At 42.3% G+C, this 18,243-nt stretch overlaps 1 protein-coding gene across 1 annotated transcript in view; it reads right to left on the bottom strand.

Moving 5' to 3' along the window:
- ITGA9 (integrin subunit alpha 9) overlaps positions 1-18,243 on the bottom strand; it is a 215,252-nt gene that overhangs the window by 185,669 nt on the left and 11,340 nt on the right. Inside the window, exons 4-8 of the mRNA XM_014877065.2 lie at positions 13,709-13,832; positions 7,699-7,766; positions 5,389-5,518; positions 3,800-3,885; positions 1,161-1,229 (exon numbers count right to left, since the gene is read on the bottom strand). Coding sequence (XP_014732551.2) covers positions 1,161-1,229; positions 3,800-3,885; positions 5,389-5,518; positions 7,699-7,766; positions 13,709-13,832 — 477 coding nt within the window. The remainder of the gene's footprint in view (positions 1-1,160; positions 1,230-3,799; positions 3,886-5,388; positions 5,519-7,698; positions 7,767-13,708; positions 13,833-18,243) is intronic.

The raw sequence follows: 18,243 nt of genomic DNA, 5'->3' as shown, positions 1-18,243 counted from the left end.
AGATGCCCTGGATGAACTGGGAGGTCTTTTCCTTTCAAGATGTCTGTAATTCTGTTAGTGCAGGGAAATTAAAATTTTGGAGAGGCCCTAAAATACAAATCACACCATCCACCTACACATTCTTGTACTTTATTTCATTCAATTTATTTCATTAAATTCAGTAAATTAACATCCCCTATTCCAGGCAAGTTTTTAAATAGTGCAGCTGTGTCTTGCTGGGAAAAAAAATAAGAAGATATAGTAACACTCCCAATCTGAGGTTACAGGCAAACACTTCGGGTCTTTCTGAGGTTAGCAGGTCTTCACAGAGCCAAAAGCCTCCAGAAAACTTTTTTTTTCTGTATTTCTTCTCCTTCCAGAAGAACACAGGAGACCCCAGACACGAGGCATCATTTCATCACTGAGTTACTCCCAAATAAAGCTTTTTTTTTTTTGTTACCTATACCTAGACATATGCCAGCTTTGTTTCTCCTGCAGCACAGCTCCAGCAAGCTCCCAAGTGAAGAGCACAAGCTGTTCCCCATTCAGACTCAACACCACACTGAGGAAGCTAGATCTCACTAATATTCACTAAATTTCATGGAGGGGGAGAGCAGTTCAGCTTTAAGACAGCAGTCTCAAGAACAGAATGCAACACTGATTTATAGTTGGAAGGGGAGAAGTCATCATCTGTCGAGGCAATGAAATTGCTCCTCCACAAAACAGTGTAACTGCAATATCCCCCTTGTCACAGCAGAACACAGGAAAACAGACTGGGGCTTTGCATAGCAAACTAAACTCCAGGTCACCCACATCTCCCAGTAACATCTACCAACAGGAAATCTCTGCATCTAAGCTCACCTGGTGCCCCATGTCCCACATCTCAGAGGTACTGCTACAGTCACATGAAACTAAAGAGAAGCACTATTACAGTTTCCAGCAAGACCTTTTATTTCAGTCACACGGGCATTGAGCAGACATTGCAGTCATGACTGCTACAGAAGAAATGGCATACAGCTGATCTGTGAAATAAGTTTAGCTCTTCTGGGAGGATAAGAAGAAACAGGGTTTGCTGGACAATTTATGAAGGAGTAGAATGAAAATGATGCTCCGGGATGACTCTGCCATTATTCCCCCCCACCACATGTCTCTTAATAGAAAACACATATATAAATGCTCACCTTTTTTCCTGAAGCCTGAAAAATCTTTATTAGAGAGCCTGATTGCCTGTCTGTTCTGAAAATATAAACCTGAAAGGTGAAAAAAGAAAAAAAGTTAACCACTACTTTTGCTTTCTTTTTAGAAAGCACGTGTGCTTTCTAAATAATATCTAAATCATGATCATGGCTATTGCCAGGATCCAATTTCATGACCACTTTACTGGACAGTCTAGTTTTAAAGGATGACACAGTTCTCCACTGTCCTGAAAAATCCTAGGCTTGTCATAAGAAATACTTGAATATTATCTTGTTGCCTACTTTTTTTGGTACACGTATGGTATGTGCACATGTGTGTATTTAAAAGCACCTAGCCAAACAACTTTCCAACTCTCAAACAAGTGGCATCTGGAAACTGTCTGGAAATAAGTAGGGCAAAAGACTGAGAATGCTGCTCAGTCCCTGCTCTGCTTTCCTTATCTATCATTACCTTATCAAGAAAATGTACCTGCACGTACTGCACTGCAAACTGCATGATGCTTTAGCAAAAATCAGGATAGAAACTCCAATCAGACCACCCGCAGCATTTCCATTGTTTCTGTCTAAAACAATTTTTAAATCAGCAAACTATTCAAACACAGCCTACTCATTGCTCATTTCCACAGGGAAAACTGTTTAATCTGGAATTCTCAGGGATAAAAGTGTTGATGATACAAGTTAAAGAACATATCTTGTACCAAAATTTAAGATGCATGGCTTGTAGAAAGGGATTCCCTTCAACAGAAAGGCTGGTTCAGTCAGTCTTTGAGACTCCTGTGGCATTAGACAGGCTCCCTCCCAGCAGGTGCTCACACAGTTTGTAGGACAGAGGATCCCTAACTTCCAAGGCTATGTGACAGAGCCAAGCACTGGACATAACTGAATATGTGGCGAGTTATTAACAGATGGTGAGACAGAGTTCAAAGCTGTTTTCAGTCAAGAACACTGCACAGGTTTACCATGGACAATTGCTCTACATACACAGGACTCCCTAGATTTTGCAGTGGCATATTTAGCAGCATGTTGCCAGGCATCTCAACTACAAACCCAAACAATGACACTCTCTGTGACTTTGTAGGAATCACCCAGTCTCACTTAGAATCTTGGCTTTAACTTAAGTGAAAAGGTGTGACAATGCTAATCACTTTCTATCGGAGAAGTGGAAAAGATCAGCTTGTTAGTGTTTGGAAAGCACAGCAGGACTGCTCATTGTAATGTTCTGTATTCAGCTCCTGTTACTGACACTTTGCCATGTGTTCCTGCTACCTGCATCCCATGCCAAGGGAGAATAACATGAGCTTTTGTGACTAGAGCAGTAGTCTTTAAACTACAGAGCCAGCTGCTTTCTTGTGCATCTCTTGCTAGCAGCTGTGTTTCCCCACTCTCTTCCTTGTTGAGAAATTAAATCTGTTCTACAGGAAAAACAGCTTGGAGGGAAGGTGCACTGCAGCAGCTGTAGCAGAACACCTGGGATAAAGAAACTTTGTCTCTCTCATGCACACATCCTCTCAGTAGCAACTGTGATGCTACTATAGCCTGTATGTTCTAGTCATGCCGAATCAGATCTAAGTACCAAGCTCATCCTCTACTATCATCCATTTTCCCTACTTGCACTGCTACTCCCAGGACATGGTTACTATAAAAAAATAATCTGCCTAAACACAATAGTGTTCCTGCTAGTGAAGACTTCTCACTGCTTGTTATGATTCAGCTGCAGCTCATGTCACTATAGAGCATGAGAGCCAAAGGGAGGAAGATGGAAAGGGGCTGCTGGACATCTCTGCTAAAGCAAGTGGTGACAGCAGGTCCCCAAAAGGATTGCATTTTGAAGAAAGAGAGACAAAAGCAGATCCTTTACATTCTTTCTCTGCCTCTCCCCACTCCCACTTTTTCTACCTTTGGTTTAGAAGGGTATAGGAGGTCACAGTGCTCACCCTCAACCAGTTTCTCCAACAGCACATGGATACTCAGCACAGGAGAACCAGCTTTGCCTAACTCACTAGCCATTTTCATCTAGACATTCACTACATCTTTGGGACATTGAACCTATATATGGCTACAGGAAGACCTTTTTTGTTTCTTTCCTTCTTAAGATACTATCACCAAGATTTCTAAGTACAACTGGCAAAAATCCAGCCTCTAATACACTAAACATCAACGTATTATGAAGTTTTAAAAATGGCATCAAACCACCTAATCTCATTCTATTAGAGATGTTACCTTGAAGTAAATACTGGAATAGTCAAATGTGTGAATAAAAGAAGCAGGAGATAAATGAAAATAGTTGTAAAAGAGAATTTAAGTAGTGAAAATTCAGTTTTAAGTAATACCTAAACATAAAAAATCCTAAACAAAACCAGTGTGAAAGAGATCTTGCCTGTGTCTCATTAAAATGAGTATTGTAAGGATTGGGTGGGAAAGAGAGGGTAGAGGGGCAAAGGATGCAAGGCATCAAGAGGAACAGGTTGAGAAAATTTGGCAACTTCACCAAACTACCTTATCTCTCCCCTGCTCAGTGCTCAAAACAGAAACTCCTGTCTTCTCATACACTTTAGAACTGCCTCAGTATTACATTTCATGTGCTGTTGCACTCAACCACATTACTGTTTGATAAAGAGCCCCACCTTTCCAATGCCTCCATCCTGGGGAGCTCCTCCTACAATGTCAGTGGTAGTTGGCTGAGAGAAATGACCTGCTGTCACTGCGTATCCTGGGAGGAAAAGGAAATAAATAAACACATAAATAAATAAATGTGACAGAGAAGAGCCTGAGAAACAGATCAGGCTTATAAGGCTTCACTGCTCCTGGGCTGCACTTTAGAGTTCAACAACCATTGTTCTCAGGATGTCCCAATATACTGTTCAGAAGTTCATAGGGACGGTGAAGTGAGACTGCACCCCCAGTACCCTTCCAAAAGCTGAGAGAAGAAAGCCATGGGCGTGGAGATGAGCAAGTGACACAAGGAGCCTATACTGGGAGCAGTTTGCCAACAACAAGTCAAAAGAGGGAAGCAGTAAAACAGGAAAAGGCATACACAAATAGACAAAAGCAATCATATGACCATAGAGAAAGTATCACGTCAAAGAACAACAGTCCCACTTGAATCAGAAGTGTCCCCCTTTGGCTAAAATCACTGCCCAGGAAGGCTTGGAAAATCATGTTCTTTTTAGGTTGAGGGAGACAGAAGAAGACAGTAGGCAAAGAGGTCAGAGAAGTAAATAGCTTAAAAATACTTTTGTCTAGGCAAGAAGAAAAATGGGATGATATATCAAAGAAAAAGGTGTGTGTTTGAAAGAAAGATCAAAGATTCTGCTTTATTAGATATATTAAAATTATATATAATAACTAAGGATGAGTAGAGTAGCTTTCCTTCTAAGGCTCTTTTGTATTTGCCTTGCTCTTTTGCTACAAATTATGAGGCTTTCATCAACATGGTAAACCCTATAATTCAAGTCTATCTGTGGCAAAACCTATTTATGTCTGCAACAGGTAAACATTTACTCTTCATCTAGTGATCACCAAGCAGTATCTTGTATTTTAAATACTAAAGGTTAAGGGGACAATGAGAGGTATGGGCAAGATTTTAGTCAAACAATAGCAAACTGCTGAAATGCCTTCTAGGTCTCAATAGTCTTAGGCACTTCAGAATAGATGGAAGCCTTTAAATTAAGCATTTTAGGGACATTAGCTGGTTTTAGAGCAAGTAAAACCAATTGAGTTAAAGATGTACCTATAGACACACCTTTTTCAACTTCCTTCAGTTGCCAATAACACATTTAGATAGTGCTATTTTTTGTTGAAATAAATACATCTGAAATACAAATTGTTGTACCCATTTTAAAGGCACATGTAAGCAGGCATGCAGTTTAACTACTGACAAATAATTTTCCTGTTACAGGGCAAAGGCAGGAATGTTAAGAAGCCCACCCCAATCCAATGGGCTGTTTAGTTAAAATACCTACTCTATATTATTAAAAAAAATTACAGCAAAGTAGGGGGGAGGGTGTTAGAACAAGGGGAGAAAAACTGAGTATTTTAAATGTTTCTTCACTTCCAGATAAGTATCACTTGAATTCAAATATTCTTCCTTTCACACTTTTTATAAAAATACATCACCATAGAAAAAAACCTGTATCTACTTTATAGCATCAAAGCCTTGAAATAAATTGTTGGACAATTTCATATTCACAGTGAGCACTAGAGAGCTGCTTACCAAGGTATGTGTACCTCCTGGCTATCACAGCATCATCATTCAGCTTGTAATAAGTGTTGTCAGTGAGATTCAGTACTTTGACAGTTCCTGTCCAATAATAAGATCCTGGTGCCCCCATGATGACCAGTTCCTGCAACAGGAAAAATGGAAGTGTGTGGGGAAAAGGGCAGGAGGAAAAAACAACAATCCAAACTTTACACATTAATGGAGAAGGGACCAGGTATTTAAAACACCAATAAGTCCATTCTGTGTGCATTTGGACAGTATCCTTCCTTCTTCCCAAACGTGGAGGTCACTGCATATACCCTAGACACACATCATCCTTTTATGGTCCACTTCTGCTCAGCTCTTCTGCTGCAACAGAAGACTTTCCTCAACCTTACTAACCATCAAGCTCATCCCTGCTAACATAGTTCTCCAAAAAAATCTCTCTTCCCAAACATTCTTCAGAAGACCCAGAGACAGAGGTACTCCAGCCCACCCAGAACCCATCACTCAGCTACAGATCATGCCCTGATGCTGGCTGACAGGCTATACTAACCAACCATGGTGGAAACAGCACAAAGGATTTTGATTTTACAACTATGAAGCTAGACAGCTGCCACGCACTCAACAAGCAAGATGTGTGTTACATCCTAGGTGGAACATTTTGCCCAGCTCTGTCATCAGATACACTCTGGTCTTTGAGAGATAACCTGGCTATAGAGTCATCATAGCATCATAAAATGGCTTGGGATCATTACAGACAACCCAGAGTGATTGAGCATTTGAAAAGACCATCAGGCACAGATTGATCCAGCATTCAAGGGTAGATGGTCATGGATATTGTTTGTGAGTCAAAATCCAAGGTACATTTACATTCAAGAGAAATTCACAAAATGTTGTCCCAAAATATCCTACATTCTTGCAGAAAAACCATGTTCCTGGCCGTGGAATAATAAATACCAGCAAGAGATCAAATTAAGCCCAAGGAGCATTAAGCCCAGGAAGTTCTCCATCCCCCAAGAATACATGTGAACAGCTGCTTTCCTCATATCTCCATTCAGTGCAAAGCCATGGGTGGACTCCACCCTTGTGGGAAATGGCTATCATAGCTGAGTCCCCTTCAGGTGACCAGTTCCAGCCAGGGGGGAGATGTAAAACAAGGGATTCTCCTAATAAGACTACAGGGACAGGACTGCAAAATCAACCAAAGAGCAGGATGTGCTTAGAAACAGCTTTTTCCTCCTTATGGGCCATACCTGCCAGGTCACTTACTGACAGGAACAGCTACCATCCACAGCACTGAATATATGATAGAGGATTGCTTGTTTGACCCAAAAAGGTCAAATTTTTATCTGCATTTCCTGCTGCCATCAGGCTGAAGTGATAAAAGTTCAAAGGTATCTTTTGAACTAGGGTAACAAAGGAGAATTTAAGCCTGGGAACAGAAACAGGCTGGGGAGAGCACACAAGTCAGGAAACAGCTGCTGCTGGCTGAACACACAGTTATCAGACAGTGCCCTTGTGGCAGCATTGCCTGCCATCCCAGTTTACTGAAATGGCAGAAAGCAATTTCTGAAAGAGAAAACCTTTATTCTGTTTGTATGAGTGTGGACAATACATTCTGTAGATCAGTGCATATATATATATAATTAGGAGTGGGTATGTGTTCTTTAAAAACTTAAAATAAAACCAAAACAAACAAGCAAAAAAGCCACAACCCTGCAACATTAACACAAAAAAAAATCCATGCAAAAGGGAACAAGTTAATTATTGACAAAACTGAAACATGACTGATAGACTTCTTACAGGAAAGAATGTGGTCAAATATTTAGAACGACTGTGGTACATATATATTCTACCACACTATTTTTTCTCTGTCCTTCTGCAACAAAGAACTGTAGCAGAACTGGAAAAAAGTGTTTATCTTCTGTATGTATGTGCATTATATTCATGCACATGTACACATAATAAAAAAAAAGATTCAGGAAAGACTGTTTTGCCTCACCACTTACAATACCTCTATGCAAGTTTTAGGATGTACATAACATGAATATTCCCTGAAGACATTTCCAGAGTCAATTCATTTATACTTGTCCACAGACCTTGAGAGACACATACACACATGTATGAACCACTGTGCAGTCACTGTGCAAGAAACAGATACCCGAGAAGCTAGACAAGGCAGGAGGGTGTTTGCTGGCAGGAAGGGACCATTCTCAGCACTCAGCCCACTGTCCAAGCCATGCCTGGGAATCCCCTCCTGGGGCATGCAACAGGAGAGCCACTCACCAACCCCAACCCTTCCATGCATGTGCCCCAGCTCACCTCGGTGAAGAAGCCTGCGATCCCTGCCTGGCATGAACCATGCTCCTCCCCATACTTCTTCTTGTACTCTGGATGGAAGAAGGGAAGAAAACAAATTGTGGTCATCCCTGCCACACACTCTTCACCTGAGCCACCTGCATTGCTACTCACACAGCCTGGAGAGGCACCAGCATGCAGGGCTCCTGGGTTTTATCAGTGCATCGGCCACCAACGTGCACCATGCAGCACACTCACCCACACCAGGCAGCATCACAAGCAGCCAGCTGGGGAGAGAGGCCAGAGTGCTCCTACTGAGATGCAAAGCAAGCAGTACCACAGCAGCATGAAGAGAACAGCAGCATTGCCCCAGAGAAGGTGCATTACAAGAGGCTTCCACCTGTGGTACATCACCACAGCTCAGAAGGGGGGAGCAAAAAGTGATGCACATGCCTGTGTACCACAGACTCTGCACTAGGAGGTTTTAACTCTCAGACCCATTACCACCTCAGAGAAATAAAGTGATCTTCCCTACAATGACAGTCATTAAAGCCCCAGAAACATTTCTGGTGAGGGTGCTTCAAGACACAAGCTCCAAGAAGACAGACTGAGGAAAAGCCATGTGTTTCTACATGATCAGACTGTCTCTTCTGCAGGATGTTTAGATCTGCTGCTTTTCATGGCCATGTGCTCAGAGCTCCCAGTTCACAGGGAGCCAACCAGCACCCCACATTTTGTTTATGGATTTTACATAGCAATCATTTGCCCTGACAAACCTGAGGAATTTTTACTCTATCTTTTTTATAATGAGGAAAAAAATATTTCTAGAAATACATTAAGTTCAGGGTGGGGAGCAGGAAAGGGGAAAACAAAGAAAATCACTTTCCACCCTGCCCCAACTCAAATATTTTCATCTTGGAAGTATTTGAAACTTGCAGCTGGATCAGAGCCTTTGCAGTTTTTTTCCAGAGCATTATTTTCAAATATCTACCATACTATCACTACTTCCTGTATATTACAGTAATTCATGTACAAAAACAATTTACCTGATAATTGTGAAACTTTTTAATAGTTTTTTGTTTTAAGCCTCATTAAGCCTCATAAGTCATTGCCAAATGATAAAAATTATAATGAAATCAAATGAGCAAACTGCCTCTGGAACCAAGCAAGTTCCTTTGGAATTGCATTTTGTCTTATTGAAGATCGGAAGGAATTAATTATAAAAACTGGTGGCTTCTTTCTAAATATTTTAGGTATTCATACGTACACACACACACCCCATTCTCCCTTTTGCATTACATACAGTCTCTTCCTAACATCATAAAGATGTTCAGAATTTCAGACATTTGCTGAGGTCATACCAGTTGCACAGGGAGAGGTTCAGTTGGAGACATCATGCAGAATAGAGACTTGATCCACAAATTACAGTCCAAATGCCCAACAGTCTTGGCCAAGGCAGGGCCCTGCCAAAGCAGATATGCATCCCAGCAGACTGGGAACACAGCTGGGTCTCCTAGTGGGAATGCATGACAATTCCACTGAGAACTGAAGCCCATAGCTATTCAGCAAGTGTTGGGCTTCTGAATTGCTAATTCTCCATATACAGGTTCTCCAGGCAGTACTTGTCTGAGGAAAAATATTTTTTTATCAAGATGAATATTTTTTTCATTAAGAGACCCAGGGAGAGGAGATTGCTTCTCCCAGCATTTCATGAAAAATAATTCTGTGCATGTCCTTAAAAGCCCTGCATTCACTATAGCAGGATCCCCACCCTTGCACAATGCAATGAGAAAGGTCAAGGCCCATTTGGAATTAAATCTGGTGAAGGCTGTCAAGGCTAACAAGAAGGGCTTCTTCAGATACATCAACAACAAAAGGATACGAAGTAAAAGGTAGGACCCACTTCTGAATGGAAACAGGGACACCTTGCAACAGAAATTGCAGAGAAGGCTGAAATACTGAACAGCTTCTTTAGCTGCCTCTTTTGAAGACTGGGGTGACATTTGCTTTCTTCCTGTCTTCAGGCTGTCTTTGCTTCAGTCCTCACTGCCAAGGCCATAACACTTCACAAGTGGAAATGTAAGCACAGAGGCCCAAACACCTCAGATATTGGGGCTGTTTGAGAATTTAAAGCTCTAGTGACACCGAGGAGAGATCAGCACCCCACATTTTGGGGGGAACCAAGACAGATGTAGTCCTCCCCAAGGAGCCAGCAGCCCAGTAGAGACACTGGACTCCTGGATTTTTTGCCCAACCCTTTCAGCACAAAACTACCTCTCCTTGCCTTCCCCCTAGCTCCCACCTGCAGTGATGTACACCTGCCTCCACACCCAAGCAAGACTCCTTTCCACTCATGCACCCATGGCCAAGGGGTGCCACCCATCCTAGATGGTCACATCCCAGCATCACAGACTTCTGTCTGCTCCCTAGAGCCAGTCTGCCTCTCCCAAGCAAGGGATGAGCCCAAAAGGGATGAAAACTAAGATTGCTTCTACTTTGCCTCCACTCCAGTGCACAGCAGTGACCCCTGTCACTCATACAACATAGCCACAAAGCAAAGCAACCAACTGGATGGAAATTGTGTAGTTATTGTACCAGCCCACAGCTTTTGTCAATAACAAAATAAACCTGAATAGCAACCTTTGCATGAGGTTAAATTATTTTTCTTTTCGCATAACTCCAGGCAATAACTGCAGTCAAGGACAAATTTTTTGTTTCTACACTTCTTTATTCTTTCTTGTTTACCTGCTGACTGCTGTGCATTCCTGATTACAGAGATTGCAAGCCATGAAACTGCTGCAGCAACAGCTGACAGCAAAGCAGCATGATAAGGCTGAGTCTGGAGGAAGCTGCAGCCTGTGCAACTTGGAAGATGTGCCATGAATAACACATACAGGAAAAAAGAGAAGATGGCAGTGGTTTGTAGCCAGGATGATCTCAGGTTACAAGAGAAGTGAGACCCAGGAACGAGTAATTGCATGAAACAAACAAGCAAAAAGAATAAGCTTTGATGTGTGACAATTCTGAAGGTAAATGCCCCTGAACTTTTTCTTTGAACAAAACTCTCTGCCAGTCTCTAAGCAAGCTTCAGTGCCATAACATAAGCTAAACTACAGAGTACAATAAAATAATCTATAATCCTCAAAGATGTAAACTATCACATGCACTGAAAGCTTTTTATTTCCTATCTCACAGTGTTTCACTACTCTAGGAAGAAACAGTAGTAATCTTTCTGACCCAGCATTGTGATACTGAGTTTCCACCACAAAGCAGGGATGTTTTGATGGCTCCCAGAAAACCAAATGTGGTTTGGACCCGTGGGAAAAATTACTGTTTCTTTTGGAGGCAAGGAAAATGAGCATGTGCTGTTCCCCTTATTTACTAACCAAAGGGACCATCAGTCTTCCTTATTTCCACCATCAATTCTTACCACAGAAAAGGAGGAAACCATTCCAGCTCTCCACATCAGCTGGACTGCCTCTCACAGTACACACAACCATCCTTCTTTGCAAATCAAATGCATTGGGGGAATGAAGAGGCAGCTCACTTTTTTGGAAAGCTATTAAAACTTTCAGAAAAATAACCAACTGAAAGTATTGCCTGGAAAACTGTGGCCCCATACATCAGCTATACCACAAAGGACATCCAAGCTCATCTAAATCAGATTAGTTCCTACTCAGAGAGATTATATTTAACTAATGTGTTCTTATTATCTCTCAATTCCAGACTTCCATCAGCCCTTTCAGGGAAACCAGGCAAGAATAAGATGGATTGAGACTACGACACAGTTGCACCACTGCCACCTAGTCAGGAAGTTTCCTTTTGCTCCGTGGGTGGACACTGATGTGCACTCAGCTGGCCTGCACCCTTCACCAGCTGAGGCTTGCCACCTTAGCTGCACTGAAAACAGGGCCAGGATGCCACTGTCTACCCCTATGGTGAGATCTAGAGAAGGCTGAGACGCTGGAATCTTGTCAGGAAAAAGGCACATGTCCTAGGGCAGGGTGTGCAGCCACAGGCAGGAGCATTTCAGACTCTGAATGCTTTGCATTAGTCATTCACAGTGTCAGTGGAGGAAAATTATTCTGCTCCTTCCAGAAAGTGAAGGAGAAAAAAGTTACAAGGATGATTGCGAACTTATTTCAGAGCAAACCTTAAACAATGAACTCCTCTGTGTGACACACCACAGCTATCTCTCTGAGCTTGTTTTAATGAAATTTAAAGAATCAGGAGTAAACAACAGCACCCATTCCTTGTGACACTGATTTCATGTCTGATGGGGTGAGGGGGCTGGGTGGAAATAAGTCTCAAACTTTCAATTTTCTCTTTACCAAGCAGTGAAATTAAGCCAGCGTAGTACTGCATCAACCCTGCCAACTTTCCATTGGCTGCTCTACATATACTAGGCCCACACATTTCTATTTTTTAGCAATTCCTGGCAAATATCCTGTCAGATTATCAGTAGTTTTACTCCAAAAATATGACACATAGATAAACACAAGTGATTCTTCTCTTCCAGAAACCACATCCCCACCATGGCTTCGGGCAGTGCAGGAGCAGTACCAAAGGCTCACAGGGCATTGGCATCCCTGCACATACACATTGTCCATGAAGTTAATATCAGATGATTTGCTGTGTATGACATCAGTGTGAGGCCTTATCCTGATTTTCCTGACAGTAACAGGGAGGGCAGGGAGGCAGGAAAGAACAAATACAGTAGGACAGTACTCACAACAGGAAGGCTTACATAGCTTATAGGTACCTTACTGAACAACAGCTAGCATGGCTGGGACAAGTCCCTCAAAACTCCTCACATATCAAATAAAGACCAATTTCAAGGCAGGGAAGCACTCAATGCACAAGTGTATGCTATCTCCAAAAGGCCTGTGGGTTTGCAATGGCAAATTCCTAAGCAAAGCCCAGAGGGAGGTGAGGAGCACCTCAGAAGAGTGAGCATGAAATGGACACAGTTCTGTCACAGACCTGGCTTTACAGGCCACCAAGGTAGGACCTGGCCACCCGACAGCAGCAGAGAAACTTGCCAGGACATTCACTGCCTTATCCCTTTCCAACTTAAGGAATGCCAGCAACCTGCTGCTGGCTGCTGCCAGCTATGGACAGGAGGGAAAACACTTAAAAGCAAATAAGTAAAATCAGAGGTCTTGCCCACAACAAACCCTGCTGTGTTTTGTCCTCCAAACTCGCCCACTTCCTCAGGCTCCTACAGTGAAGAAGCAAGGGTGCTTTCTCCAAAATGCGCCTCTCAAGGCAAAGGATCTTAAAAGATACCATATCTTCTACCTAAAAAGACACTTGTGCCTCTAGTTTAGTTAATTGCTCTTGGCCAAGGAGACTCTGTCTTCTGAAGTCTTTGAAAAATGGAAACATGTATAAAAGTCTCACATGCACTAGAGAAGGAGAAATTAAAACAATGGAACACGGAATTTGGCACAGAACCAAAAGGCACAGCCACCCATGGCTCAGAGCTGGAGCCCTCCCTCTGCACCCAACTCAAACCCAGACTTTATCATAGTAGCAATTTCATATAAATTGATGCAGAAGTACCCCAAAATGAGGAAACTAACTCTTCTCCCAGTCTCACATCCCAATCCTCCGATAAATGACAATATAAAAATGGAAGTGTTTCAATAAGATCTGCGAATTTGTTCATGATTCATAATTCAGGATTTTTATTCCATGTCACAGTGAAGCATAAGAGGCCAAGCTCATATCAATATCCTCTCGTTATTTACCTAAGGGGAGGGCTGCTGCCTCAAAACACAATTCAGAAACTTTTTATTCCTCCAGTAGAGTGCAACCATGCACTTTGCCAGTCACAGAACCCAGTAATTGTGCTACTCTCCCAACTTCATCCAAAACCCAACTGCCACCACAGCTACACCACAAGGCAACCAAACCACAAAAAAAAAATAAACAACAGAAGAAACAAATCAGTAGTCAAGGTTACTGTAGTACTAGAAGCATAGGAAGGGACAGGGACATTATAAGCTCCACTCCTGGTCTGACTCCTTACCTTCATAGCAGGGCAAGAGCTTCCTCCCTTTGGACTGCAGGTCAGGAGGAATGATGTTGCAGAAGCCATGGGGCAAGATGTACTCCGTCTCATAGTAGATGTTTTTCCAGCGGTGTGCACATGCCTAGAGCAGATCATACAACATGGGTTATTGGCCCAGAGCCACAGGAGAGCACTCTGACCAAGGCAGAGCATGAATGAACAGGCCCACCCAGCACTACCTTCACTCCACAAACCCATTGTGCTCTCCTTACATTCTACTGTTTTGAGATAAAGTATCTCAATGTTAGCTTCTGCAGCTCAGATCTCAGCCTTCACATGTGTATAACTAGGAAAACAAGAGGTCTCAGAGCCTATACTGGAAACTTCAAAATCTCTGACTGCATGAGTCCTCACAGGCAGCAAAGCTTTTCTAACTTAAGATGCAGTAGCACAACCCAGCAAAAGGTGAAAAACAGAAATAAAGACACTGAGAATACTTGGAAGGTTAAACCACCAAATAATGCAGGTGTGAGTCAAAGGTTGGGTTCCACTGGGAAATGCAGTTCTGTGTTCTGGTGACAGATGTTCTGAGCCTTGCTTACTGGTACTGAATTTGATTGAAAATGCCAAGGATTTTGTAGCAACAAGAGTGGCAACTTTAGCCAAGGTGCAGACAAGCTCCAGAGCTTTATAGTGAACAATGAGATCATCCTGAAAAACAGGACTCACCAGGACACTTGCTCAGTACAACTGCCATGCACAGGCACACATGCAAGCCATGTAGAGCCTGGTTCACACCTTCTCAGAACCCATTTGCTCCAAAAATTAACACTGCATTGCTGCCAGCCAAACCACAAGTTGGCTTCTGCTCTGGATTTATTTGGAATAAAAGGAAATGTCAAACAGCAAGGACTTTGAACTTGGCACATGCCAGACCATATCTCCAGCTAGTCTAAGTCTACACTGAAGTCACTGTAGATGTGTCAATTAATATCATTTAAGGCTTAACTTCATGCCAACAGAGCAAGCCTCTATGCTACAAATCACCTCCTTCACATACCTTCAGCTGTTCCTGGAGGCTTTGCATCAACCCCCTTCACAAACCCCATATTTGACACCATCCTCCCCAGATGAGATACCCTCTGTCTTCCATTTCTGTGTGCTACTCCACTTTTCTGCCTCCAGCACCTCAGAGCTGCCCACCAGAGCATCTCAACATTGCTAAAAATGATATTCACTCATAAAGCAGGCACAGCTGTGTCACCTCTCCATTCAAGGACATGGGAAGCGTATCAGCTTCTGAGAAGCTCAAAATTCAGTACAGCCATCAATAGATTTCAATATACTTATGTCCAGAAAGACATAAATAGGCAATACTACTCTCAAAGAGCATAATCAGTTGTGCAAAACCTGCTCTGCTGTTAGCAGTGCTACGTTTGGAGTTTGATATTTATTGCTTTCCTAATTTCCTGTGCTCAAGGAGAGGCACATATTTCCACATATGGCTATCACAGAGGGACAGCGAGGGGCTCTGGGGGCTGCAGAAAGTTTTGCACCACACTGCATGCTGCAGACTGCCACCTGTGATGCAAAATATCCTTCTGAGGGCTCTCTGCTCCACAGCCAAATGCATGTGAGAAGTACAACATAGAGGAGCTTTGGAGACTCCGGCATGCACTTGAAGGAGGCTCAGTTATGATCTTCATCCCCATGCACTACTCATCCAAAATTCAACAGACAACCAACACGTGAATAGCTCATTTTCAGCAAAACCAGAAAACAGGTTCTCTCCTGGTGGATCTGTGCTGTGAGCACAAATATACACATGCACAACCCTTGCAGAAACAATGCCATAAAGACACCATTAAGTACCATTATATACCATTACAGCAATAGTCAAGTCAACCTCAACTCTGGATATAAACTCAAATGGAAACAGACCAAGAGTATTTTTTAAGATTTTGGAAAGATAAAGGATTGTGGTATTATAAATTCCTTGGTATTTTATATTTCAGAAACTACAAGACACTCACATAAATTAAACTACTAATTAATCTCTTGGAAGAGTACAAACAATGGAGTCCCATAGAGCAGCAGTATTTCATCACAAGCAGGTGGCTCTGCTCAGGAGTGAGGTGCAGAGGCCAAGAAATATAAAATAATATAAGGAGAGAAAAAGCTGCTTCTGGGTAAGAAGTATGTTCAAACTCAACTGGAGGCTACGGGCTCAGTCTAGCAATTCTGAGCTCATTTAAACCAATCTGTTAAGTCTTGGGTTAATGACCACTTTTCTGTACCTTCATCAGGATGTGTATTCAGGCACACACACTATAGTTCACCACTGACTGCCTTAGTCTGCAAAGCTTCAAGGGATGAACTCTCCTTGGTTACCTGAGTCAGCACTTCTCCAGACTTCCTTGTCCCACAGCTACAGAACTTGACATTTTCACAATGGACAGGAGTCCAGCAGCCCCTCTTCCTCCTCAAAACACATTTCTCTGCAGCCAGACAACTGGCACGTGTCTCCCTGCCACAACACATCTGATTTTGGTTTTTCTGTCTTCCCAAAAGCATTTAGAGTGGATTACAGTTCACTGCCACTGCTGTATCATTCAATGCTGCCAAGGCAAGGCAATGTGGCTACAGGTTTCCTTCTCTGGCAGCAACTGCACATGTCTGAAGAAGTCTTTGGAACAGAACTGAGACCCCTGAATTTGAGGCAATTGCAGACAAGTGACAGCCTGTGCACTCTATTTAAGTGCAAGTTATAGGTAGGACCCTGAGCAGTAAGGAAACCACCAGCACACCTGGGTGCTCAGCAGCTGCTGCTGGGCTACAGGTTCCAGCTCTACCCCAGACCAGGGGAGAAATGATGCAAACCCTTGAAGCACAATAAAATCCCTCTGAGCAAAGCAAGATGAGACACCTATTGATGGCCAACGTTGCATTGCTGCAATACACTGAATAGGCCAATTCGGAACTGCTGACACTCGGCTGTTTTGCATATTGTGCAAAACACCGCGGGCTTTGCTGCACAGGAAGAGCACCACAGTGACAGAAGTGGCAGGTATTTAGGAAGAGCAAGGCCGAAGGATGTGGCTTATCTCCAAATCACAATGCACTGTCCCTGGTTCCTCTGCCAACAAAAGTAAAAGGAGGAATTTTACTGTTTCTGCCTGCTCTTTCCAAACAATCTCAGATGCATTATTGCAGTACCGAGATTAATGCAGACTGACTGACAGTACATCCAAGGACAAGAAGTTTTCTTACTTAATCTTACTCCTTCACTGCTCGATGCTTTACTATTTAATCCATCACACAAACACCAAATTCTGGCTTAGTGACATCTGGCACAATTTGGGCTCAAACACAATCCACATTTTACCCAACACTTTACCATTTACTCTGGCACACTCCTCACCTTCCCTACTGCCCCTTGCCAGTACTCTTATCAGGCAACTGGGAAAGGCTGATAAGAAAAAAATTTAGGCCACTAAGCAGCTACAATGCAAAAGCAACAACTTCCATATACAGTTAAAGTGTGGGACTAGTTAATCTAACACAAGATGTCAAGAGAATGAATATTTCACATAGGCAATTACACTTGTTTATGAAAAAAATTTAAAAAAAAATAAAAACAATCCATCCAGGGCTACTGACCAGAGAGATATTACTCTGACTTAAAGGAATCACTGGAAGAGATGCAGTAAATAGAGTTGTAATGTCTGACAATATAGACTCTAAATTCTCCAAACTAAAGAAACACACGAATGTTATCTAGCAATTTAAAAAAGAAAAGGCAAATACAGCTATAAACATACATTCAGACACATCTCAGAACACCAGGTTTTCAAACGGGCATCAAAGAAAAGCTACATTTTAAAGAAGCACTAATCCTTACAATTAGAAGAGCATGTGTATTGAAAACCATCTGTGGGAAAACCACAAATATTTTTCAGTAAAAAGTTGTCAAAACAGAGAGTAACAATGACCTGAAACACCCAGGTAATTTCCTTCCACAAAGGAACCTGTATGTATTCATTTCAGGCTCTGTTCATACACAGATATATAATTAGTAGTTTAAGACTTGGTGATAAATAGTAATGAGAATTACATAATTAAATATTCTGCAGTATCTGGGCATGATCCACTCGTGAGGGCAGCATGATCTTGTCAAATGGCCGGATTAGGATTGCTTTAAATCAGTGTCACTTGTGGAGACATTTTACCAGCCTAAGTTGCAGTGAAATAAGCATACCACCAGCTGTTTATTTCACTTTATCTACATTTCACTTTTAACCTGCTTTATGTGTGAAATTTCTACCCCCTCAGCCCTAATCCAAGACTGCCCTTGTCTCACCCTTGTAGCTTCCATTCAGCCAGCCAGCACCCAGCCTGGCAGCTACTTGGCTTTTTGCCCTACCAGCACTCCCTTCAACTACTGTTTCTTGTCTAGGGAGATGACCCCTAAGCATCAGCTGTTTCCATTTGAATCAAAATACAGAAACCCACTGTTCTTAAAATATCATTTTAAGAAGAATTTTAGAGTTGCT

This window comes from Sturnus vulgaris, chromosome 1, assembly GCF_052056855.1.
Source record: "Sturnus vulgaris isolate bStuVul1 chromosome 1, bStuVul1.hap1, whole genome shotgun sequence".
Classification (NCBI taxonomy): domain Eukaryota; kingdom Metazoa; phylum Chordata; class Aves; order Passeriformes; family Sturnidae; genus Sturnus; species Sturnus vulgaris.
The sequence above is the reverse complement of the archived record's forward strand: the minus strand, read 5'-3'. Positions and strand labels throughout refer to the sequence as shown.